General features: G+C 43.3%; 1 protein-coding gene across 1 annotated transcript; it reads right to left on the reverse strand.

The window, feature by feature from the left end:
• Positions 1–7069: 7069 nt before the first annotated feature.
• LOC120320177 (lymphocyte antigen 6E-like) lies at positions 7070–26593 on the reverse strand. The gene is made up of 3 exons (XM_039369694.1): positions 26409–26593; positions 9883–10008; positions 7070–7596 (listed from the first exon to the last, which is right to left on the reverse strand). The coding sequence occupies exons 1-3, from the start codon at positions 26458–26460 to the stop codon at positions 7391–7393; spliced, it is 384 nt and encodes a 127-aa protein (XP_039225628.1). The 5' UTR covers positions 26461–26593; the 3' UTR covers positions 7070–7390.
• Between the last annotated feature and the right edge of the window lie 719 nt (positions 26594–27312).

The following is a 27312-nucleotide window of genomic DNA, read 5'->3' on the forward strand; positions in this document are numbered from 1 at the left end:
GTGTTTTGATTTTTCGAGTTTGCCCCCTTAAAATTGAACATCCTTCTCACAAAACCCATAGTTAGAGTGTCTAACTAACTAACTAACATCCAGCAGGCAATGATGCTGGGGTGAGCAGGATTAGGTCCAATCCCTATTGAATCATGGCTTGGATTACCTAACGGGGTAAGCACCCTACATTCAGATAGTGTAAAGACGGGAGAAATTCCTATGGGTGAAAATCCTAAAGGGGAAAACAACTCAAGGAGTGTGGGAAATGCTGAAAATATGATCATAAAAGCCCAGTCCAGCACAATACCACTGAAAAAAGAAAGAAAAACAAGAAATCCAGGAAGAAACCAGCATGGTTGCACAAAGATCACAAAGGAGTATTAGGTTTCTTAAGTGATTATAAAACTAATGATATTGGGATTTTTAAAAAATCACCTCTTCTGAAACAGGCCATAAAATGTAAACAAATGGCAATCTCAGTGGCTGGTCTCTGTTTGGAAGCTAAGCAGGATTGGGACTTATCAAGGTAATGATTTAACAGCTATGTAATGTAAGATGTAAGATGTAATGATGGGAATGACTCAGCAGGGTCTGTCTCTCTTTAAGAGCCTTTGTATAAAGGGAAGGCTCTGCTGATGTGTTCTCTCTCTTCCATGTATGTATATTGTTCCTGGTATATGATATTGTAGATATTGTAAGATAAACCACTATTTACTATAGACACTGTTTACTGTGTTTACTCCTGGGTTATCTTGCATAATAAGGCTGTGCATGCTCTAACAGGCTATGGGCCCAGAAAGAGAAGACACCCAGTGAGAGCTTGACCCAGAAACAGAGGAGTTAGGGCATGTGGTTTGTGGTGATTTGTGGTAGTAGCAGGCAACATGGACTCCATCAGCCTAATGGGAGGAGGTTTTGTAGTATCTCATCTGAATGAGACAAGCTACCTCTCCTGGTATCTGAATATGGATATGTACCTGCAAAGGGAGGAGTTGTGGATGATAGTTGCTGATCCACCTGCAGCCCTGGATGATGGGGACTGGAGAAAGAATGAGAAAGCATTGGCCAGCATAGTTTGGAGGATAGCCAGCTGGTTCATGTGAAGGGTCTCCAGTCTGCTAAGGAGTGCTGGGAAGCTTTGCACAGGGTGTGTGTGAGAGAAACTGCATGCAACAAAGTAATACTGACAAGAAAGCTATATAAGACCCAGCTGAAACAGAGAGAGAGCATATCTATTCATTTGCATTCCATGAGAAAGACATTCCTAGAGTTAGAAAAAAGAGGAATGACTTTTACTAAGGCACACAAGGTGTATATGGTGCTCAGTTCATTGGACACTTCGTGGGATGTACTAGTGACCAGTTTAGAGTCCATGCAAGAAAGGGACTTAACCATGAGTTATTTGACTGGCCGGTTGCTGGAGGAGGAACAGAAATGGCTAGAAAGGCAGCACAGACCAGGCCTAAAACTGCAACATCCAAAGATGCCAGTAGAGCAGCCAAGAAGGTTTGCCTGGTGAAACGCTGCTTCGCGTGTGTTTCTACAGAGCATCTCCAGAGATGCTGCCCTGAGAGGAGAAACAGAGGAGTAGTGAAACATGATCGAAGAACTACACAACCAACATTTTCCCTGGCAGCAACATTAACTGAAAAAAACACTTGGTTGTTGGACAGTGGGATGAGTCAGCATATTGCAAATGACCCACAAATGTTTTCAAACCTAAGACCAGCTAAACAAACATCTGTTAGCTTGGCTAATGGACAACAGTATGCTGTTAAAGGACAAGGTAAAGTTTATGTACCTGGTATTGGAGAAACATTGAATAATGTATTATATGTACCAGAGTTAGACCATAATTTACTCCGTATTTCAAGCTTTGATAATATGGGGTATAAAGTGTTGTTTGCAAAGGGTCAATACATCATCAGGAAATGTGAGAGGATTTATGCACAAGGTGTTAGCGGGATAATTTATACGGGTTAGGAAAGAAGCAGGATGGTTGTGCACGAACACTTGCAAACACTCCCATGCATGATAATTACGTACATTTATTACACAGGAGTTGGGTCATGCAAGTTTTAGAGTGCTGCAAAGGATGCCAGACCTAGTTGAAGCAATGCAACAATAAGCAATGCAACGCATATTTAGATTGCACTATTTGTAAAGAGTCAAAGTCCAGAGTGTATCCTGTAAGAAAAGCTCAAGGCAAATAAAGTTTTGCAGTTAGTTCATGCTGATTTAATTGGTCCTATGGTGCCCTCTCTAGGAGAAGCTAGGTACCTACTAGTCTTAGTAGATGATTACATCAGATATGGGTTTTGCTATTTATTAAAGAGCAAACAGAAGCCCTACAACAGTTCAGGCAATGGGTGAACTTTGTAGATCGAAGGTATGGCCATAAAGTATGCCAGTTGCAAACAGATAGAGCAGTGGTTCTCAACCTGTGGGTCGGGACCCCATTTGGGGTCAAACGACCATTTCACGGGGGTCGCCAAACAACACAGTCCACCATTTTTTCCCCTTTTCCTTAGCTGTGCTGCTCCCTTTTATTCTATTGGTTTTTGAAAGCCAATAGAATAGACTCTCTTGAATAGAGTCTAATTCTATTGGCTTTCAAAAGCCAACAGGAATTGTCCAGGCTGTCTCTGCCCTGCTGAGCCTGCCAAAAGTCCCATTCTGCAAATGGTGCTGCACCAGTTGAGTAGTCCTCGACTAACGACCGGTTGAGTAGTCCTCAACTTACGACCAGTTGGGGGTCACGGCATTAAAAAGGTTGACAACCACTGAGATAGAGGAGCAGAGTTCATGTCTGACAACTTCCAAAAGTGGCTGAGGAACTTAGGCATAAGACATAGATGTACAAATCCATACTTGCCAGCAGAAAATGGGATAGCTAAATAGAGGAATGGCGTATTGCGAACCATGAAAGACACACTGCTGGCAGATGCAGAAATGAGTAAAACATACTGGGGGAAAGCCATGAAAACAGCCAACTATCTAGTAAACAGGGTATGGAGTGTTGCTACCAATGAAATTCCATATTATCTGTTACATGGAAGGAAAACTTCATTGGCTCAGCTAAGGACATTTGGCAGTTATGCCTGGGTGCATATTCCCAAAAGCACCAGAAGGAAAGGCCAGAAAAAGGCCAGGAAACTTAGGTTTGTTTGGATATGAGCCAGGTTCCAAAGAATATAGATTCACAGATGGAACAAGGAAGGTTGTGATTTCAAGGTCTGCTAGTTTTGCAGAAAATAGAGGGACATATTGTGTTGTAGGAAGATAGCACAGAGAGAGAGAGGAGAGAGAGAGAGAGAGAGAGAGAGAGAGAGAGAGAGAGAGAGAGAGAGAGAGAGAGAGAGAGAGAGAGAGAGAGAGAGAGAAATATTTGGGGGCATATTAAAAAGGCAGAATATTATATTTCCCCAAAGGATTTTAAAGGCAGAAAAGCAGGCCCAGTTTTTCTTAATACCCAGGCAGAGGCCAGCTCTGTAGAAATGCAGATTTCATAATCCCATTCAGAAAGACTGAGGCCCCATTCATGAGCAAATGCAGAAATGCCCATTCAAAACAGGATCTTTCCAAATCCCTTGGAGTAAGATTTGATAGCTAACAATAGCAGAATGATAGAATTAGAACCAGCAACCCCTCACCCCAAAATCCAACACAGGACATAGCCATCAGCCACAGCCCCAGAGAAGCAGGACATGGCATTTAGGACATAATAGGATTAACCCACCACCATTAGAATACCCAAAGGGCATCCTGAGCCTCAGGTCAAAGTTCATGACACAGGAACAGGAAGAACCTCAAACACAAAAGTCCAAAAAGGTATAAAAACCCACCACTCCCAGCTCCACGTGGTCAGCTGCTCCAGAACCACACTTCTGTCTGGTTCTGCAACTCAATAAACAATAACCTTCTTTCTAAAGTGGTCTCCATTTTGTTTATTCCCGACTTGGACTGGACCCTGATGATTTTTTTTTCTTTCAAGTGTTATGTATAAATGGTGCAAATCCCAAGGATGTAGATAAAATAGAATAATACCTTTGGGGAAGTGCATTACCTTAAGATGTCGAATGCTGCTTGAAGGACAGAAGAATTGTTGTATCTAGCTGCTTATTTATTGCAGGATCCAATAAAAGTCAGTCACTAGGACCAAATATTTCTTCTTCTAAGCTTTGGTGACTTCTTTTAGCCTCTAGTCCCCGAGTCATCTTTTTTGCTCTTCTCTGCACTCTTTCTAGAGTAAAGCTTTGGTTATTTGCTTTGGGTCTGCTTTGGCTTCCACATTGCTCTTCTGTAGTCACTCCACTTGTGAAACTGAATACAGGTTCCTAAATGTTTTATTGAGGGACCTACTATCCTTCTGTGTAATATGACATCCCAAGGAGGTCAGGAAAGAGCCCATAACCTGTGGGTGCTTTTAGATTTACCCCTTGGAGATCAGGTACCATCTGTAAAGGTGGCTGCAAGGGATTTTACAGCCTTTACAGTCTTTCCTGGGCCCGTGATCACTCATGTCTGGACTACTGCAATGCTCTTAATGTCTAGTTCCACCTGAGAGGGCAGGCACAGTGGAGAATGGCAGAGACAAATATAGCAGGAGGCCGGAGGCAAGCTGGACACAGGGCACTGACCCCACCATCTGAAAGCCATCCCATTGTCCACCTCTTGGCTTCTACTCTCAGTCCTGGTTATCAGATCTTTGATCGTCTTACACTCTGCTTTGCTTTTGAATGCCAAGTCTGTGTGCGATAAACACACACCTATGATTTTTTTCAGGGGTGAAGCTGCCAAATTCTTATGGCATGTCTTACGGAAACCTGGTTGTTAAAGGAACAGGCAGATATTGGCTCTCCTCATCACAGCCCCCATCTTGCTTTTGATGTACCACACACTCAACTTTGAGTGACACCAATAGACCAATACCTTCACTCTTGAACCACATGCTTCAGATCCCCCCTGTTACCAGGAGTCAAAGTTAATGGTTAAATTAGGGCTAATGAAGAGGAGAGCTAAGTTTTCCCCCCTGCTCACACTGTGGATATGAGTTTATAAACTGGGATGTTAATGAACGTCGACACAAAACTTTATTAATATGTAGTCTAGATCAATGGTTCTTAACCTGGGCGATATCACCCCCCGGGGGTGATTTTGTTTTTCAGGGGGGGCGGTGGAACAAAAAGGGGGTGATATGGAGGCAATGGAGCGAGAAGTTTTGGGGACACTTTTGAGACTTTTTCATACAGTGAATCGCTGTATATTTGTGGTACAAAAACATCAGATCGCTCGCTCTTAGTGGATTGAATTGTGTTTTCAAATGTTCCTCCAGCTAGCTTCAGTACAGAACGCCGTACATATGTGAAGACGCATCGCTTATCTTTATGCGCGTTGTGCAGCAGCCTCTACCCTTTTTATATTTCTTTTTGCATCTTAAATTTCACTTGTAATTCAAGCATTAAATATTACTGTTTTTCTTTTTGGGCATTTCACTTTCTTGTAATTGAACTTTGTTTTCAGTGGTCATTACATTTAAGTGTCTTGAATAACTAAGATAATAATGAAATACATGTATCACGAAGTTTGGGAACAAAGTGATGGATGGCACCAAAATTTTTCACACAGTTGAGATATGGGGAAAAGACTGGAAATAAATTATTTGCATCGATATGTCCCGATGACAATTTTAAAGAAAACATAAAAAGGGTTTGCATAAATTGAAGAATTATTTCCTATGTTGTGATTGAGAGATTATGTTGGGGGAGGGGGGGGCGATGACAACTTCCTCACTGGCTCAAGGGGGCGATTCGTTCAAAAAAGTTAAGAACCACTGGTCTAGATCACAGGACTGAATCAGCAAAATGAAGTTTCAAACTTCAAAACCATCTTCAAAATCATGGAAGCTGAAAAAGGAGATTATCAGAAGAATAATTTCGGGTTCCGAGCCAAACTGGGGCTGCACAAGAAGAAATTAAAATGAAATCCAGACAGCTGTGAGGAAAGGAGATTTATTTATTCCCAAGAGCAAAGAGGTTTGCCTCCGGGGGTAACTACAGAGAAAATGAGGTACAAATGGCTGATTTATAGGGGAGCTGGTCCTTGGTGTAAGTCTTGAGGGGTATGGATGTCCGTGCATGCTGGTTCCAGGGTGATCCTTGAGGACATGGGAATGTGTAGGTAACTGTCATCTATGATTTTTATTCTGGTGAACATGTAATTCCACTGGGAGACAAATTAAACCAACCCAATAATTTAATTTTAAACTACTTCTGTTTACAGACCTTCTTCTTTGATGTGTGGATTAGGTCTGGGTTTAAGGAAGCTTGAGTAAAAGATTTTCACCCATTTGCTATTTTTAACTGATTAACTAGTTTCAGTTAATAATTGACTGCCAATTATCTGGCGGAGAGGCTGATTCTCAGTCCATTATAGATTCGATTAATATTTAAGGGGAGATGGAGACAGTATAAGGGCAGGGGTCTTCAAACTTGGCCCTTTTATGACTTGTGGACTTCAACTCCCAGAATTCCTCAGCCAGGCACACTGGCTGAGGAATTCTGGGAGTTGAAGTCCACAAGTCATAAAAGGGCCAAGTTTGAAGACCCCTGGTATAAGGCATAAATATATATTTTGATTAAGGCTTTCCACAAGATCACACCACACAGTGATCTTCTAAGTAGCCACAATCACATCCTCTCACATCCAAGCTTGCAACCCTGTTGCTCCTGACCCGGGTTTATCTTCATCAAATTCACCTAGAGTTGTTGTTGTTGTTGTTAGTTGTGAAGTTGTGTCCGACCCGTCGCAACCCCATGGACAATGTTCCTCCATCCTCTCCCATCTTCTGGAGTTAGCTTTTCTCTAAACTCTTGCAGTTATGCCCTTTCCACACGAGGTGGCTAAAACCATCATTAAATCATCACAGAAAGGTATGGGGGGGGAACATAACCAAGAAGAAAATGTAGTTAACAATGCCCTTTGCGTGCACCAAAGTAGGAAGTTATTTTTAATTAAGCCAGTTTTGCAAAATAATGTTATTGTGTGTCACGAGAAGAAGGATGCGACGTCAGCCAGCTGCCTGAGGCCTTGACAATCTTTAATAAATGCTCTCCCTATAAAGAATTATTACGGTGAGGCAAAATAGGTTTGTGCTAGACTTAGATACAAGTGGATACTAAATAAAAATACTACTTAATACAAAGGTCTTCCGGAGTTCTATGTACAAAGGGAAGCTTCGTGTTCTGTAATACGCAAATAGAGACCAATTTTAGTGTAGGAGAATCGAGAATCTATTTGGTGTGTTGATCCTGGGCTCAGGAGCAGACCCTGTGAGAAGCTTTAGGAGTCTGGATGAAATTTGTTATCTCTCTTTCTTGTAAGAATTATGAGCAATCCCTTATCTAGACTGGAAGATGTAGAAGAAACTGCCCAAGATTCCCAAAACCAGCACCATGTTGCTCAGTTTCACGCTGGCAGCCCCACTGATGTTACAGAAGGAAAACTGGCAGCACTTGGTAGCAACGGAGGACGATCCCGTGTCCATGAAATTTTCCTCACAAGATGGAGTGCATTGCTTGCTGATCCGGTAGTCATCAGACTCACCTTTATGTGGCAAAATAAAATCAACTCATTATATAAAATACAAGAAATTAGAAGCCACCAAAAATTGGGGGGGGGGGATTTCAGCCCTATCGAGACTCAGTTTCCCTTTCTGGCTGGACCTTCTAACTCAGCCACTTGAAAATGGATGGACTTCAACTCCCAGAATACCCCAGCTAGCAGGGGTTGAAGTCCACCCAATTTCAAGTTGCTGAAGTGGAGAAACAGGTCTCCCGGGTCCTTTGGCAGTTATTTCCTCTACTTTCCAAGTGTCCCTTATAGAATAACAGAGTTGGAAGGGATCTGTAGGTCATCTAGTCCAAACCCCCCCCCCCCGCCCAAGCAGGAGACTCTACACCAGTGGTTCTCAACCTTTTTAATGCCGCGACTCCCAACCGGTCATAAGTCGAGGACTACCCAACCGGTCGTAAGTCAAGGACTACCCAACCGGTCATAAGGACTTTCCCTGCCCGGGAGCGCCGCGCATGCATGGTGCTGTCTCCTGCGCCGGCCGAGGCGTAGCTGGCAAGCGGCAGAGACGGCGCAGGCCAACCACCGGCTGGGCCACCAGCTGGCTCAGCCCAAGAGAGGTAAGGCACCCGCCGGGCCCCACGCACGTCAGCAACCCTCCCTGCGCCCGCCGGCCTCTCACCTCCCACCCCTGGCCCTCTTTTACTTCCATTTTTAGTAGTTGCTCAGCAGGGAGGGGTGGAAGCTTCCAGACAGCTCGCCTTCACTGCAGACAAGTTGCAGCACCGTTTGCAGAATGGGACTTTTGGCGGGCTCAGCAGGGCAGAGACAACCTGGACAATTCCTATTGGCTTTTGAAAGCCAATGGAATTAGACTCTATTCAAGAGAGTCTATTCTATTGGCTTTCAAAAGCCAATAGAATAAGAGGGAGTAGCTCAGCCAAGGAAAAGGGGGAAAAATGGCGGACTGCATTGTTTGGCGACCCCCGTGAAATGGTCGTTCGACCCCAAATGGGGTCGCGACCCACAGGTTGAGAACCGCTGCTCTACACCATTTCTGACAGATGGCAGTCCAGTCTCTTCTTGAAAGCTTCCAGTGATGAAGCTCCCATAACTTCTGAGGGCAATCTGTTCCACTGCTTAATTGTTCTGTCAGGAAATTTCTCCTTAGTTCCAGGTTGCTTCTCTCCTTGTTGAGTTTCCATCTGTTGCTTCTTGTCCTGCCTTCAGGTGCTTTGGAGAATCGCTTCTCCCTCTTTTTTGTGGCAGCCCCTGAGATATTGGAAGGCTGCTATCATGTCCCCCCTTGTCCTTCTCTTCGTTAAATTAGACATACCCAATTCCAGCAACCTTTCTTCATATGTTTTAGCCTCCAGTCCCCTGATCATCTTTGTTGCTCTTCTCTACACTCTTTCTAGAGTCTCAACATCTTTTTTATAGCATGGAGACCAAAACTGGATGCAGTCCCACTACACAGCATATGGGAAGAACATTAAACATTCCTCATTTCCCTGGTACATCGATTCTTCTTCCAACTTTCTTAACAATGGTTGAACCTCTCTGGTCTCAGACATTGAGGGTCAAGTCTATCTGAAACCAGCATCTTCTTATCAACTACCCCTTCCTTTCAAATCTCTGGAGAACCAGTAACCTGGAACTTAAGTTAAGCTCAAAGGAAGCTTTCTTCTGTTCCTTGTATAATTCAGGTCTGGACCCAAACATGAATATCAACATCCTGGCACCCTGTTGCCAGGATTTAATAGCAATGTTCAATATTTTTAAGGAGGCTGGAGGCTAAAACATATAAGGAACAGTTACAGGAATTGGGTATGTCTAATTTAATGAAGAGAAGGATGAGGGGGGACATGATAGCAGTCTTCCAGTATCTCAGGGGCTGCCCCAAAGAAGAGGGAGTCAAGCTATTCTCCAAAGCCCCTGAAGGCAAGACAAGAAGCAACGGATGGAAACGGATCAAGGAGAGAAGCAACCTAGAACTAAGGAGAAATTACCTGATAGTTAGAACAATTAATCAGTGGAACAACTTGACTCCAGAAGCGGTGAATGCTCCAACACTGGAAATGTTGAAGAAGAGACTGGACAGCCATTTGTCTGAAATGGTATAAGTTTTCCTGCCTGAGCAGGGGGTTGGACTAGATGACCTGCAAGGTCCCTTCCAGCTTTATTATTATTACTATGATTTATTGTTGTTGTTGTTGTTGTTAAAATAGTTTGGACATTAGATCATTCCCCCTAAACCACTTTCTAGTTCATTGCAAAAGTGGCCAGTACCGTAATTATTTCTGCTTCCATGATACGTACCATGTCTGCCACGGTTAACCCTTTTAATGGTAGTGCAGTATTTGTCTGTTTCTGCGCACTTCTTCATGGACATGCAGTTCCAGTTGGAAGGCTCATTTTCACAGTAATAGCAGGCGAGGGAATGTACTGAATAAAAGATAGAAAAACACATTTTTATACAGGAGTAGCCAGGCTAACCTTTCCGTGTTAAGAATCCAATATTCCTGGACCTTGTAGTGCAACCTAGGAATGGCTGAGCATTTTAAATCCAGTACAGCACAGGTCCCCAACCTTTTGAGCACCAGGAACCAGTTCTGTGTAGAGAGGTTTTTCCCGTGGACCAGAGGGGGTGTGGTTTTGTGTGCTGACTGCATCCCGCGGATGGGGCTTTGCTTGTTTCTGCAGACTGGTTGCTGGCATGCTGTGGTCCGGTACTGCTCCACGGACCGTGTATTGGGGACCCTTGCAGTAGAGGCAGTCCTGGCCTTACAACCATAATCAAACCCAAACTTCCTATTGTTAAGTGAGACAGTTTTTAAGTGAGTTTTGCCCCATTTTATGACCTTTCTTGCCACAATTGTTAAGGGAATCCTTGTTGGTAAGTTAGCCACATGGTTGTTAATTAAATCTTGCTTCCCCACACGTTGTGCTTTGCAAAAGGGGATCAGGTGTCCCCGGGGCATGGCAACTGTCATAAATATGAGTCAGTTGACAAGCAGCTGAATTTTGATCATGTGACTGTGTGGATGCTACAATGGTCGTAAGTGTGAAAAACGGTCATATGTCACTTTTTTCAGTGCTGTTGTAAATCAATTGTTGTAAGTCAAGGAGACCCTGTGCAGATTGAACCAAAATATATCAGCAGCCTTTTCTTTCACACTTCACTATAATTACAAGGAAGAGTAATTGTTAAATTATTAGATGGAATAAGGACACCTCGAAAACCCTTTTGGGTGGATTCCAAATTCAGAACATAGCAGTGCAAACGTTTTATAAAAACCAGCTCGTAGGAATTTACAAAAGCATCAGTTGTTGGTTGATAGCAGTGGTGGGATTCAAACACCTGAACAACCGGTTCTCTGCATGGATGCAGACCTGGGCCTCCCAGGCCTAGAATGGACTTCCGGAAGTGGCATCCATGCACTTTCGGTCGGCTGTTCTAGGCCTGGGAGGCCTAGAAGGACTTCCGGAAGTAGTATCCATGCACTTTCGGTTGGCCGTTCTAGGCCTGGGAGGCCTCCTCCAGGCCTCCGAGGCCTAGAACGGACTTCCGGAAGTAGGGTGCATTCAGTCGTTTCTCCGAACTCTGCAAAATTTAGCTACCGGTTTTGCCAGACTGGTGCGAACCGGCTGAATCCCACCACTGGTTGATAGTAAATGTATAGGTAACCTTCATTTAGCACCTGCTTCATTTAGCAACTGTTTGCAGTTACAACTGTAATGAAAGAATAGCTTTACAACCAGTTTACGACATTTGCGGGTCTGTGAAGCAAAGAAAAGAAGTTAGATCATAAGCACCGATGTGGTTTCACTTAGTGACCGCTTTGCTTAATAACTGAGCTGCTGGTCCCAGTTGTGGTTACTAAGCAGGGAACACCGATAGTCCCATATATTATGTTCATGTAAATACTATTCACTGGTAGTCCTCAATTTATGACCACGATTGAGCCCAAACTTTCTGTTGTTAAGTGAGACAGTTGTCAAGTAAGCTTTGCCCCATTTTATAACTTTTTTTGTCACAGTTGTTAAGTATATCACTGCAGTTGTTAAGTTAGTAACCTGGTTGTTAAGTGAATCTGGCTTCCCCATCGACTTTGTGGTCAAACGGTCGCAAAAGGGGGCACTGCAACTGTCATAAATATGAACCGGTTGCCAAGAGTCTGAATTTTGATCCCGCGACCACGGGGATGCTGCAAAGGTCATAAGTGTGAAAAACGGTCATAAGTCACTTTTTTCAGTCCTGTTGTAACTTTGAACGGTCCCTAAATGAACTGTTGTAAGTCAAGGACTACCTGAACTTGCTTTTATGTAGACATGCAGAAGACCAAATTGCACAATATCCCTTTCTCATGCCAGGATACTCATCTCCGTGCAAGCTTCCAAGCTCAATTAAAGGGTATTTTTTTAAACAGTAAGCAAATCCCATTTTCAATACGGATTCTGCTATAATCCAGTTGACCACCAGGTACCAGCAGCAGAACAGAATTTTTTTCCCTGAATCTCTGATGCCATCTAGTGGTGATCTGAATATTGGAAGCCTAGATGTGTGAGAACCCTAGCAATTTAATACAAATATTATCATGCTCAGCTTTATTGGTAGCACACAAGTAGCCTTTGACTTACAACTCACTCCTTAGTTCATAGGTCACCAACCTTTCTTGGTTGGTGGACCAGAGAGAAAGGGGGGGGAGAATTTTATGCGTGCACGCACGCACACAGCCACAAGCATGCGCGTGCTGCAAACAGGGCAGGGTTAGCATTTGCGTGATACTCATTAGCCCTGCCCCGTTCTTGTGCATAGCACCCTGTTTCTAGGTCCCAAGGCGTGGCATCAGCCCATTTTTGCACACCGAGGTGCAGTGGCATCCCATTTTCGCACCCTGAGATGTGGCGTGGCCTGTTTTTGTGCAGCATGGTGGCATGGCGTCCTGTTTTTGCGCTCCAAGATGCAGCAGCATCTTGTTTTCACGCAGTGGCCCATTTTTGCACCACGTGCCACGGCATCCTGTTTTCACGCCCTGTGGGAGGTATGCACACATGTGCATGCGCTGGCATGCCTGTCCCGCAGCCCAGTGGCCAGAAGCCCATGGCCCGCTATCGGGCTGCAGCCCACAGGTTGGGGACCCCTCCCTTAGTTAATCTCTTGTACTTACGACCCAGTTCCAGAGTTCTGATAGTTGGGCTCCCCACCATCACATAATCACATGTGAGACATTTGGCAATTGCTCTGCATTTACAGCTATTTGCAATGTCCCAGAGTCACGTGGCTGCATTTTGCAACAGTTTACAACATCGGCACTTAGTTTTAATTTTCAGCAAAAAAATTAAAAGAGATAGAGAACCATTAGTTCAACAGCCACAGCATTCACTTAACACAGTGCAAAACAGGTCATAAAATCAGGTCAGTCACATGGGTGACCCAGTTCAGGACGATCAGGATTTAATGACCATTACGGTCATAAGCCAAGGACTATCTACAAATGGTTTCCTTCTCTGTCTTTCTCTAGGCATCTTGAGAAGATCTGGTTTCAATAGCCATGGAATCCTGCTTTTAAAAGCTCACTATATACCGTGTTTCTCCAAAAATAAGACCGGGTCTTATATTAATTTTTGCCCCCAAAGATGCATTAGTGCAGTGGTTCTCAACCTTTTTAATGCCGCGACCCCCAACCGGTCGTAAGTCGAGGACTACTCAACCGGTCGTAAGTCGAGGACTACTCAACTGGTGCAGCACCGTTTGCAGAATGGGACTTTTGGCGGGCTCAGCAGGGCAGAGACAGCCTGGACAATTCCTATTGGCTTTTGAAAGCCAATAGAATTAGACTCTATTCAAGAGAGTCTATTCTATTGGCTTTCAAAAGCCAATAGAATAAGAGGGAATAGCACAGCTAAGGAAAAGGGGGGAAAAAATGGCGGACTGCGTTGTTTGGCGACCCCCGTGAAATGGTCGTTCGGCCCCAAATGGGGTCCCGACCCACAGGTTGAGAACCACTGCATTAGTGCTTATTTTCCTGTTAGGTCTTATTTTGGAGAAAATATGGTACTAAATGTGTCCGTCTCGCTGACAATCTTAACTGGGGCTTATTTTTGGGGTGCGGCTTATATTACAAGCATCCTGAAAAATCATTCTAGGGGTTCATTTCCGGTTGGGTTTTATTTTTGGGGAAAACACAATAGGGAGGGTGGTCCTCTGTCCACCTCAACAGCCCTCTTCTTGTATCCTCAAGTTTCAGAATAATAGAGTTGGGACTTTGGACCTTAGTTTTCTAATCCAGCCCCCCTGCCCAAAGCAGGAGACCCTATTCCATTCCAGACAAATGGCTGTCCAGTCCCTTCTTAAAAACTTCCAGTGTTGGAGCATTCACCACTTCTGGAGGCAGGTGGTTCCACTGGTTAATTGTTCTCACTGTCAGGAAGTTTCTCCTTAGTTCCAGGTTGCTTCTCTCCTTGGTTAGTTTCCATCCGTTGCTCCTTGTCCTGCCTTCAGGTGCTTTGGAGAATAGGTTGACCCCCCTCTTCTTTGTGGCAGCCCCTCAAATATTTGGACAATTGCTACCATATCATCCCTAATGGGGAGTTAACTCATCTCAGAAGCTGTATCTGTTCTACAAACTTTTCAACATAGAATAATATGGTTGGAAGGGACCTTAGAGGTCTTCTAGCCCAACCCTTTGCTCAGGCAGGAGACCCTAGACCATTCCAGATAAATAGTTGTCCAGTCTCTTCTTAAAAACCCCCAGTGATGGAGCACCTGCAACTTCTGTAGGGAGCCATTCCACTAATCAATTGTTCTCCCTTTCATGAAATTTCTCCTTAGTTCTAGGTTGCTTCTCTCCTTGATGAGTTTCCATCCGTTGCTTCTTGTCCTGCCTTCCGGTGCTTCGGAGAATAAATTAACCCCCTCTTCTTTGAGGCAGCCCCTCAAATATTGGAAGACTGTTACCATGTCACCCCTTGTCCTTCTCTTCGTTAAACTGAACATTTCCAAGTTGATCTTCTGCTACGGTACATTCAGCCACAGAGTATCAAGAGCCATCCAAGTTATTCTTGTTGCAATCGTGAAGTCTACATCTAATTACCTGTTGTCCATTTATCCTTAGATCTGCAGAACCTGTTGAAATTCTAATGGAGATTTTGACATGTAAGATCCGCTTGTTTGTTTACCTGCCCTGCCTAGGTTGAAAGAACTCATTAAGACCCAAATAGCTGGGTGGGGTGGCCACACACCTTATGGAAGAGGAATGACCCAGAAATAAATTAAAAGAAGAAGAATTCCGTGGGGTGTTTCATTCAAAGGTAGTAGGCCCTGGCAACTGACCTGTTTGCATCACATCGTTTTCATCAAGCACCAGAGTTGGGAAGCGTGAAAGACACGGCGAGAAAGATTTGCAGGCATTCAAGTCAAACTTACGATTTTTCCCGGGGCAATAAATTAGGTCATTAACATGACATCTCAAACTTGTCCAGCCAGTTTCCAAGAATCAGACATGATTGAATGAAAGAAACAATATATATATTTTTTTTTCTGAGGTTTTCGCGCGTGTTTGTATGTAGGTCTTTGGTTATTCAGGTTTTCTCCCGCGTCAAATTGGAAGTGTCTTGGCGACGTTTCGACGAAGTCTCATTCGTCATCTTCAGGCTGGTGTTTTCGGCTTCATTGCTCCTAGAACAGGAGTAGGGAACCCAAAACACTCAAAGAGCCACTTGAACCCGTTTCCCACCAAAAACAAAACACCGGGAGCCACAAAACCCTTTTGATATCTAAAATGAAGATAACACTGCATATATCCTTTTTTATCTTTATTATAGGTGTGTGTGTGTGTGTGTGAGAGAGAGAGAGAGAGAGAGTGTTTGTGTATGTGTGTGTACACACACACACACACACACACACACACACACATTAAAAATAAAAGTAAAAATATGACTCTTGGGAATATCCATACTATTAAAACAATGATCACCGAGAGAATGCTTTAAGAGAATAAAATTACATACACACACAGGTAAAAAAAGGATATATGCAGTGTTATCTTCATTTTAGATGTCAAAAGGGTCTCTCTCTCTCTCTCTCCCTCCCTCCCTCTCTGCCCTTGGTCTGCCACTCCTCTTCCCCCACTCTCTTTCTTTCTCTCTCTCTTTCCTCTCTCTCTCTCTCCCTCTCTCTCTCTCTCTCTCTCTCCCTCCCCCCCCCTCTCCTATCTGCTGCTCACCTGGCAAGCTTCAAGCTGTTGTCCAACAAGCTTCAGGGTAAGCAACCTCGTCTCTTTTATGACTCATGGACTTCAACTCCCAGAATTCCTGAGTCAGCCTAGCTGGGCTAGCTAGCTTTCTCCGGCCCTTCCTGCTTCCTGCTGAGACGCAGCAAAGGAAAGGGAGGAGCTCCGCCCAGAAAGCTTTTCAGCTCCTCGGAGAACAATGTGAGTGCACTCTCTTTTACACATACACACACACACACACACACACACACACACACACACAAAACACACACACACACACACACACACACACACACAGAAGCAGGGAAGCGCAATTGCCTCTCTCTGTCTCTGTCTCTCTCTGCAAAGGCAGAGGAGGCTGGGAGCCACAAGGGAAGGCTCAAAGAGCCGCATGCGGCTCCAGAGCCGCAGGTTGCCGACCTGTGTCCTAGAAGCACGAAGCCGAAAACACCAGCCTGAAGATGACGAATGAGACTTCATCGAAACGTCACCAAGACACTTCCAATTTGACGCGGGAGAAAAACTGAATAACCAAAGACCTACATACAAACACCCGCGAAAACCTCAGAAAAATATATATATGTATATTCCTGTCTTTGGCTGGGTGACCTTGCAGGCCAGCCAGTCACTTGCTCTCAGCCCTAGGAAAGAAGCAATGGCAAGCCCACTTCTGAAAAATGTCATCAAAAACATTGCCTCCGAGAATCGGAAGCGAGAGAACAGAAGGAAAAAAAAAAGTTATACTATGACTAAATTTGTTTGCAAGGGGAAAGGTTGGGTGTTTAAGGACCCCTATGGAGAAGCTCTTCCTTAAACTTGGAGGACTTAACTGAATGGAGACCTTCATAATAAATTTTCATTTCAGTCCTTCTACTTGGACAAGCATCCAAAGACGAGAAAGATTGCTTGGATATCAAGACCTCAATTTTGGCAACTTTAAGATGGCCAGACCCTGAAGTTGAAACTCAAGTACTTTGGCCACCTAATGAGTAGGAAGGACTCAGTGGAGAAGAGCCTGATGCTGGGAAAGATGGAGGGCAATAGAAGAAGGGGACGACAGAGAATGGGGTGGCTGGATGGAGTTACTGAAGCAGTAGGTGTGAGCTTAAAGGGACTCCCAAAGATGGTAGAGGCCAGGAAGGCCTGGAGGAACATTGTCCATGGGGTCGCGATGGGTCGGACACAACTTCGCAACTACCAACAACAAAAAGATGGGTGTTCAATTCCCAGAATTTCCCAGCCAGCATGTACAACATGCAAAAACACAGATAGAGCTTCATAATTGAGAGCAACCCTGCCAGATAATCTAACTTCTCACCACATTTTATATTTTTATCTCTTTTCTAGGGTGGTTCTTGTTTAGACCGGTTTGATTCTTGATGATCATCATCATGAAGTTATCCATTCATTTGTAACCTAGTCTTGGGAAGTCTAAGGGCCAGGTCTCTCCACATCTTCCAATCTTGCATTACTTCTTTGACCCAAAGTTGCTTTTTCATGAGGCAACTGGGCTTTCTTGTTTTCCTTTGAAGACGTTTCGCTTCTCATCCAAGAAGCTTCTTCAGCTCTGACTGGATGATGGGGAATGGAAGGATTTATACTCCTTGCAGACAGCCAGTCATTTGCCTCCTTGCGAGAAATTTGCAAGGAATGTCTTCAAAGGCATCATTTAGCCATATTTGTAGATCACCACAAATTGATTGAAATGTGGAGCAATGAAAACAAAGCAAAAAAGAAATGATGGAAAATAATTAAAGAAAACAAAAGTAGAAATACAAATTGATATCCAGGATAGTCACATTAAGCTGTATGGGTCACAATGACAGAAGGCAGATCGGGCTCCTATCAGTTTGTTTTTTTTTTACCCACGGCAAAGTTAAGAAGTGTGGACTTCAACTGCGTAGCACAGACCCCCGTCCTGACTTTCTTTTTTAACCTTCCTTGCCGGTGTCTCTTCTTGGTTACAAGGAACTGATTCCTTGCTCACATCATAAGCATTATTCCGTAGTATTATTTGACATGTCTTTAGTATGAAATATGCTGTGGAAAATCAGCCCCCCCCCAGAGAAGGAAATATTAAAAGGGCAGAATAGGATCTTAAAGGATCTTAAAGAGGCAGAAAAGCATGCCCAGTTTTTCTTAATAGCCCCAAGTCTCCCTCCCACAAGCAGAAACCAGCTCTGTAGAAATGCAGATGTGATAATCCATTCAGGAAGGTTGGAGGCCTCCAGCTAGAAGCTTAGGAAGGCAAAGACACCTAAAATCTACATACCCCACCCAAACTCTAGGACAGGACATAATAGGATTAACCACAGATGCCAAAGAGACACACTCAGACTCAGGTCAAAGTACATGACACAGGAAATACAAAGCCTCAAACAGGAACAGGAAATAACTCCAAACAAAAGCCCAAGATGGTATAAAACCCACTCCCTACTACGTGTGGTCTCACTTTTTTCTTCTAGAGCCATCTTCCTGTCTGGTTCTCCTCTTCAATAAAATGCAACCTTCTTTCTAAAGCAGTCGCCATGTTGTTCATTCCTGGCTTGGACTGAACTCTTATGAAGATTTTTCCTTCCACAATGCAATTCAGCTTCACACACAGAAGAGGCTGGTTGGGAGAGACTCTTTTCTATCAGAACATAAATATCAATCAATCAGAATAGAGCTTGGAGGTCTTCTAGTCCAACCCCCTGCTCAGGCAGGAAACCCTATCCCATTTCAGACAAATGGCTGTCCAGTCTCTTCTTAAAAACTTCCAGTGTTGGAGCATTCACAACTTCTGGAGGCAGGCTGTTACACTGGTTAATTGTTCTAACTGTCAGAAAGTTTCTCCTTAATTCTAGGTTGCTTCTCTCTTTGGTTAGTTTCCATCCGTTGCTTCTTGTCCTGCCTTCAGGGGCTTTGGAGAAGAGCTTGACTCCCTCTTCTTTGGGGCAGACCCTGAGATATTGGAATGCTTCTATCATGTCCCCTGTCGTCCTTCTCTTCATTAAACTAGACATTCCCAGTTCCAGCAACCATTCCTTGTATGTTTTAGCCTCCAGTCCCCTGATTATCTTTGTTGCTCTTCTCTGCACTCTTTCTAGCGTCTCAACATCTTTTTTACATGGTGACCAAGTGAAGCCACCTCACACCGTTCTAACTTACAATATTTAAATTACATTTAAATGAAATATATTTATTGTCAAGCATGTCCCAGTTGATCCTATCAAGCTCACTCAAGAATAAATTTGCATTTCTCTTCAAGGCTGTAACTCTTACTGATTGCCATGCTTAAACCAGAAGAATTATAGGCAATCTTTGACTTACAACCACAATCAGCCCAAAATTTATGTTGCTAAACAAGATGGTTGTTAAGGGAATTTTGCCCCATTTGGCAACCTTTCTCGCCACAGTGGTTAAGTGGATCCCTGCAGCTGTTAAATTAGTAACACGAATGTTAAGTGAATCCAGCTTCCCCATTGACTTTGCTTGTCAGAAGTTTGCAAAAGGGGATCACATAATCCATGGACCCTGCAACTGTTATAAGTACAAGTCAGTTGCCAAGCGTCCAAATTTTGATCACGTGACCATGGGGTGCTGCCACGGTCATAAGCCTGAAAAACAGTCAGGAGTCACTTTTTTCAGTGCCCTTGTAATTTCGAACAAATGAACTGTTCCAACTGGAGGACTACAGCATCCTAACTTTGAAGGAGATTGTGGTGACATCACTAAACTAAAAGAAAGGAGCGTTGCCTTCACTCTGAATAGACTTACAACGGATGAGGAATCCTGAGGAAAGTTCTCTTTTACAACCCAAGAATAAGAGGCAACATGAAGATAAAACGTTTTACGAGATGAGACTGTCATGGTTCTGACAGATGAAACTCTTCAAAGAACTTCGAGGCATAGTTTACCTTAAAGAATCTTTATTTGAGTAGCATAGCATCGGCACTAACACAATCGAAGCCAAAAATTGAATTCCCCTCCCCTGAGCACATAGCATCACAAAGCACAATTCCTTTCTCCAATTAACAGTCCTAAATCACATTCTCCAATTAGTTTGAAATGCAGGCTTTCCCTCCAGTTCTCCAGCCCGCCAATTCTTATCATCTCTTATTTCAATAACCTTGATTCTCACACTAAGTCCAGTATTGTTATGTCTAGCTAAACTCTCATGCACATTCCTCCCCCCCCCCCAGCATCATCTAACTCTAGCTCTAACTCTAAAAGTAAAACATAAGAAGAAAATGGTTGCATTTTGTCAAAGCAAAACATCCGAGGTTAGCAGCGTTGACAGAGACATTTCATAAAATGAAGATAACTTTACATAGATAGATAGACAGATAGATAGATAGATAGATAGATAGATAGATAGATAGATAGATAGATAAATAGATAGATAGATATAGATATTCTGTCTTCCTGTTTGTTGGAGCTCCTTATGATGGATTTATCGAACTAACTTGAAATTCTTCTAATTTAGCCTTATTCTCTCCTTATCACCTTTTTTTTCCCCCTACGTATACATTATTTTTTCCTTCTGCTCAACCCTGTTCCATTTTCAGAAACTGTCTGGACAAGTCCCTGCAATTTTCTTGGTGAGGTTTTTCCAAAGTGGTTTGCCATTGCCTCCTTCTTAGGGCTGAGAGGAAGCGACTGGCCCAAGGTCACCCAGCTGGCTTTGTGTCCAAGGTGGCACTAAAACTCCCACTCTCCTCGTTTCCAATCTGATTCCTTCACTGTGACCAGCTCTTATTGTATCTATCTTTTTAGGTGTTTTTATTATTAGGTGGTAATTGCCAGTCCTACATACAATTACACTTTAGTTCCACCCTCCTTACATAGCTGAGACACCTACATGCGATTCAACATCTACACCTACGTTAATTCAACCAGGAGACTTTCTGGACTACAATGACACAAAGAGATGGACTGAGTGGGTGGATTGTGCAGTGCACAAAGCAGATCCGATGACAAAGGCCTACGTTGCAGTGCACAAAGCAGATCCGCTGACAGAGGCCTACGTAGGGTGTGGTCCAAAACAACTCAAGATGGTGACCACAAAAAGCATCTCCTGCTTGTTGATGCACAAAATGCAAAAAATAACAGGAGAAGCTTCAATGGCACCATGGCTGACCTAGATGCTAAAGGCACTGGTTCCCTGGCTTTTTTGCTTCCCGGCTAAGTATCTCAGCTGCTATGCATACTTTATTTTGGATAAATTCTTTATTTCCTTCGTTTTTATTACTGCTTTAAAATAAAAACCAGAGTTCATCCTTACCGGGGAGAGGTGCGGCACATCCGTTGAATGAATGAATGGTGAAATAAAAATAAAATAATTAAATAAATAAAACAAAATATTTAAACTATTTAAAAATAAAATTAAAAAAAATATTTAAAAATAAAACATTTAAAACAATATTTTATTGTTTTAAATGTAGTTTATCTACTTTTTTCAATTGTAAGCCACCCAGAATCATAGATGGGGATGGGCTGCTATAGAAATTGAATGAATGAATGAATGAATGAATGAATGAATGAATGTTGTATTGTGACTCTATTCTGGAATCCGCAGCATTCCCGTTGAAAGAGAGAAAGAGAGATGATAGATGATAGAGAACTGCGATCCATTCTGGAATGGGCAGCATCCCATTGAAATACATACATATATACATATATACATACATACATACTTACATACATACATACATACATACACATAAATGCCTACATAAATATATATATGTTTTCTGAGGTTTTCGCGGGTGTTTGTATGTAGGTCTTTGGTTATTCGGGCTTTCTCCCACGTAAAATTGGAAGTGTCTTGGCGATGTTTCGACGAAGTCCCATTCGTCATCTTCAGGCTGGTGTTTTCAGCTTCGTGCTTCAAGGAGCAATGTGTGGTCTCAGCTAAGACCACACATTGCTCCTCGAAGCACGAAGCTGAAAACACCAGCCTGAAGATGACGAATGGGACTTCGTCGAAACGTCACCAAGACACTTCCAATTTTACGCGGGAGAAAACCCGAACAACCAAAGACCTACATATATATATACATATATACATAAAGTATTCCGGAATGGGCAGCACCCCATTAAATTAAATAAATAAATAGTATCATGGAAAGAGAAAGAAAGAGAGAGAGAGAGAGAGAGAGAGAGGGAGAGAGAGAAAGAGAGAGAGAGATAGAAAAAAGAAAGAAAGAAAGAAAGAAAGAAAGAAAGAAAGAAAGAAAGAGAAAGAAAGAAAGAAAGAAAGAAAATATCAAGTGGGGAAGAGCTGACTACATTTAAAAAAACAAATGAGAAATTACCTGGACCCCACCCCCACCCCCCACCAAGAGGCAGAGCTCTAATGATAAAAATTAGCTGACTGGGAGTTGTTGTTGTTGTTGTTTTAAAAAAACCTCTGCCTTTCAGGGAAGCCGTGACGGAGCCTCAGGAATTGCCTAAAACAACTTTCTACGTCTCAAAGGTGCTTTTCTTTTTTTTCTTTTTCCTCAAAAGGCAACTGGACCATTTTTTTTTTTCTTTGAGGAAGACGTTTTGCTTCTCCTCCAAGTAGCTTCATCGGTTCTGGCAGGATGCTGGGGGTGATGGAGATTTGAGACAACCAGGGTCTGGATAACTGATCATCTCCACAAACATTTCTATAGACCAGCATTGCCCACTTTAAGATGGGTGAACTTGATCTATCTTTTAAAGAGGAAAAACATAGGACACACCCACAGTCCTGATGTCAATGCTGCTATCATGGGATGTTCTGCATTGACAACAGATGGAAATGTAGCCATCTTTTCCCCTTTCGCTTGTAGAGTTAGATGATGTTTGGAGGGGGGGAGCTGTGAACGAGAGTCCAGCTAGACATAACAACACTAAACTTAGCGTGAGAATCAAGGTTATTGAGCCCAGAGCTGATAAAGAATTGGCGGACTGGACAGCTAGAGAGAAACCTGCGCTTCAAGCTAATTGGGGAATGTGATTTATGACTGCTAATTGGAGGAGGGAATTGTGTTTTGATACCAGGTGCCCAGGGGAGGGAAATTCAGTTTTTGGCTTCAATTATGCAGTGCCGATATTATGCTACTCGAATAAAAGATTCTTTAAGGTAAACAATGCCTCGAAGAGTTTCATCTGTCGGAACCATGACACCTGAATTTACGATCACAACGGAGCCCGACATTTATGTGGTTCAGTGAGAAATTGTTAAGTGAGCATTGCCCCATTTTACAACTTGCCTCACCATGGTTCTTAAGTGAATCACTGCGGTTCTGAAAGCTCTGGTAGGCAGAAATACTGGTCCCAATGACCAACCCACATTGGATCCTGCAACATTATCCCAGGACACGTAGATTCACTTTCATTTGTGAATCACTGCGCTGCTCAAATCAATAACACTGTCGTTAAGCAAATCTGGCTTCCCCATTGATTTTGCTTGTCGGAACTTCGCAAAAGGGGATCACGTGACTCCGGGGACACTGCGACCGTCATAAATGTGAGTCAGTTGCCAAGCTTCCGAATGTAAATCACCTGACCCTAGGGAATGCTGTGACGGTCATAAGTGTGAAAAATGATCATAAGTCACTTGTTTTCCGATGCTATTGCAATTTCCAAGAGTCACTAAACGAACTGTTGTAAGTCAAAGACGATCTGTATTTATTTACCAAATGTATATGCCGCCCTTCTCATCGAAGCGGCACTAGAGGCAAGGAGTCCTCAGTTTACAATCATCCTGGACCTTCATAATGGTGGTAAAATGGGTCAGTCATGTGACCGACATAATATTACGATGGTTTTTTGCAAATGGCCATTAAGCAAACATGGGGGTCGTAAGTGCAAAGCTGTTGTTCACTATGTGTGGGGTTTTATCAAAAATCAGAAGTGCCGGTTTTCAGCAAAACCATCGTAAAACACATTTTGCATACACCCATATACACACACATATATGACCCAGAGAAACAACACAGTCTAGTTCAGATATGTAGATATACATAGCGGAAAAAAAAATTTACAAGACGGATGGCATAGGGAAAAAAGTGGTTACAGAATCTAGTAGTTCTGCTGTAAATGCAGAATGCAGCCGCGTGAGTGATAGTGGGTGCTCCTCGGTTACACCTATCCTCCGTGAGCTGCACTGGTTGCCTATTGGTCTCTGGGTCCAATTCAAGGTGTTGGTCATTACCTTTAAAGCCCTATATGGCTCAGGGCAGGCTATTTGCGAGACCGCCTACTACCTCATAGTTCCCTTCGTCCGGTTAGATCCCACAGGCTGGGCCTCCTTCGGGCCCCATCGGCCAAGCAGTGCCATTTGGCGGGGCCGCAGAGGAGGGCCTTCTCTGTGATGGCGCCCACGTCTTGGAACCAGCTCCCCCCGGAGATTAGGACCGCTCCCACCCTGTTGGTCTTCCGTAAGCTGCTTAAGACCTGGCTTTTCCGGCAGGCCTGGATGATTGTTTTTGTATTGTTGTTTTGTTATGTTTTATGTGTTTTTTATTGTTAGCCACCCAGAGTCCTTCGGGAGTGGGGCGGCTTATAAATTTTAAAAATAAAATAAAATAAATAAATACTTTAAAACCTCCTCCCAGAGAGGAGCAATAGAAATAGACTGTGAAGTGGGTGCGTGGGTGTATTATTGTTGTTGTTGCTGCTGTTGCTGTTGTTGTTGTTGATCATCGCACAGTCAGCCAGACGTTCAGACTGTGTTTGGCATTTTTGTCTACCTATCGAGTCCTTACCAAGGATCTGGGATAGGCAGATGTCGATGTTTGATGGTGTTACGTATATTGTCGCAGGATGGAAGCTGCCTTTTGCAATTGACTGATGGTGATATCCAACAAAATGAGTTTCAGTGTGGAGAAAAGCAAAGTCTTACATTTAGGCAGGAAAAATCAAAGGCACAAATACAGACTGGGCGAGATCTGGCTCAAAAACAGCAACTGTGAGAGGGACCTTGGAGTCCTAGTGGACGATCCCTTAAACATGAGCCAGCCGTGTGTAGCAGCAGCCAAAAAAGCTAATACAGTCCTGGGTTGTATAAACAGAGGCATAGAATCAAGATCACACGATGTACTAGTATTGCTTTACAAAGCCCTAGTATGACCACACCTGGAATACTGCAGCCAATTTTGATCACCATATCACAAAAAAGATGTTGAGTGTTTGGAAAAAAATCAGAGAAGAGCAACTAAGATGATCAAAGGCCTGGAGGCTAAAAGATATGAATAATGGCTGCAGGACTTGGGTTTGGCTAGTCTAAAGAAAAGAAGAAATAGGGTAGACATGATAGCAGTGTTCTAGTATCTGAGGGGCTACCACAAGGAAGAGGGGGCCAGGTTGTTCACCAGAGCACCAGAGGGAAGGACGAGAAACAATGGTTGGAAACTGAGATTTTTAAGGAGACTAGACATTCACCTGTCTGAGACGATATAGTTCTCCTGCTTGAACAGGGGGCTAGTCTAGAAGACCTCCAAGGTACCTTCCAGCTCTATTCTATTCTATTCTATTCTATTCTATTCTATTCTATTCTATTCTATTCTATTCTATTCTAGTGCTCCAGCTGTTTTGGGATTGCATCCAAGGCGCCTATTACTATTGGTACCACCCTTGCTTGCCTTTGCCACAGTCGTTCTATTTCTGTTTGTAGGTCTTTGTATTTTGTTATCTTTTCCCATTCTTTCTCTTCTATTCTGCTGTCTCCAAGCACTGCCACGTCCACTATTCAGACTTTTTTGTCATTCCTATCGGCAATTGTTAAGTCCGTGCTGTTGTTGTTGTTGTTGGCTGCACAACCAGCCAGATGTTTAGACTGGATATTCACCTATCAAGTCCATCCCAAGGATCTGGGATAGGCAGATGCTGTCTGATGGTGTAAGTATCATCATAGAATAAGCTGTTCTTGTTACTATTATTTTGCTGATACTATCCAGACATTTTTTTTCTTTTTGTATTTTTGTTCTTTGACATTGAAACTTATTCACCTTCCGGCTATTGAACAGCAAATAAATAAACAGACATATCTGATTTGTCATATTTATTTTAATCGTTCTTTTCTTTTTAACGCAAGCTGCCCCGAGTCATTTGGAGCTGGGTGGCCTAAAAGTGTATTAAATAAATACATGAATTAATTACCTTAAATCCTACATCACTGTATCCAAGATTGACAACAGAATGTACACTTTCTCACAGACATGGATCGTTGTGTGATAGAATTCACTGTCTCGCTGGAGCTTCCAGTCTCAGGTGAAGTCTATCTCACAAGGCCATATGAAATAGAGAAGGATAAACAGCCTGAGAAGAGAGTTTATGGAGCCAGAGAAGAGCTATCCAGTTTGTTGGCTGACCCAGAATGGAACTGTAGTGAAAACATAGAAGGACCTTTGACATCACCATCTTATTTATGGTTATTTATTTATTTTTGATTTATTTATTTGATTATACGGCCACCCACCTGAAATGTATAACTCTGAGCATCTCCCTTATTGTTTTCCTTTTAGATCACCCTGGACATCTTCAGACCAAAAGCCTTTAAGAACCCGCCCCATCATTTTTTTTACTTAATAAAACCTGTTAAAATTTAATTAATAACATCCTGTTCATTTGGTAAAGGGATTATAAAAATTGCCGTACCTTTCTCCGTGTAAAGGATAGCCAGCAAGAAGGCAACGAGCAGAGCTTTCATGATTGCAAAGTTCTCCAGAGCTTCAGCTTCAGCTAAATGCAGGTTCCATTTATACCTTGCAGGTGTTGTCCTTTTGTTGATGATGTTGTTGTGTGGGTTGCCTAAATTGCCATTCACGATGGACTGCCGGGCAGAACAATGCAGATCAGTGAGGGAGGATCCCAAAATCCAGTGAGGAACACCTAATCTCCTAGCAAGAAGTCCCAGGCATTTAAATCCTTGCTCTGCCTACAAGTGCATAATTGTCCAGAGAAATAACACGGAGTTGGATGGAGAAACAAACAGATCTTCCTTCTCTTCACTCCAAAGGAAATGCTTGACCAGGAGATGAGAGATGATGGCTTAATATTTCCTGAAAATGGTATAGGGCAGGGGTCCCCAACCTATGTGTCACGACCCACTATCAGACTACAGTCTCTTGGTCAGCGAGCCATAAAAATGCGGAAATGGCTGGCCGATGCACACACTCCCCCCACTCATGCTAGTTCCTGTGTCCCCATTTGTGCATGCGCATGGGCACAAACGGGGCCGCTGGTGCCCCGTGGCTTGCGCAGCCTCATTTGCACGTGCCGCTAGCACAGGGCAGGTGTGTATGGCCCATTTGCACATGCGCAAACGGGGCTGCTAGAGCCGCACCGGTGCGCATGGTCTTGTTGCATGTATGTGCACGCGCACGCCAATTCGGAAATGCCCTCCTTCCCTCCCAGCCACGAGCCCGGGAAGGTTGGATACCCTCTGATATGGGGTTTCCTGTTGGGAGTTGGACTAGAATACCAGTTTATAATGGAATGAAGTTGAATTAGTAATTAGCTTGTCTTTGTGGCCAGCTGATCATATTTTCAGTTTATCCCA

Source organism: Crotalus tigris, unplaced genomic scaffold (assembly GCF_016545835.1).
Source record: "Crotalus tigris isolate CLP2741 ecotype Arizona unplaced genomic scaffold, ASM1654583v1 scf7180000021202.270236883:394553, whole genome shotgun sequence".
Classification (NCBI taxonomy): domain Eukaryota; kingdom Metazoa; phylum Chordata; class Lepidosauria; order Squamata; family Viperidae; genus Crotalus; species Crotalus tigris.

What these genes read in the sequence shown, in the direction of transcription:
- LOC120320177 (XM_039369694.1), bottom strand. Translation starts at nt 26,460, where the DNA reads ATGAAAGCTCTGCTCGTTGCCTTCTTGCTGGCTATCCTTTACACGGAG. An exon ending in TATCCTTTACACGGAGAAAG is followed by an intron (nt 10,009 to 26,408) that starts GTACGGCAATTT and finishes TCTTTTATTCAG; the next exon opens with TACATTCCCTCGCCTGCTAT. An exon ending in GGTTAACCGTGGCAGACATG is followed by an intron (nt 7,597 to 9,882) that starts GTACGTATCATG and finishes TGCCACATAAAG; the next exon opens with GTGAGTCTGATGACTACCGG.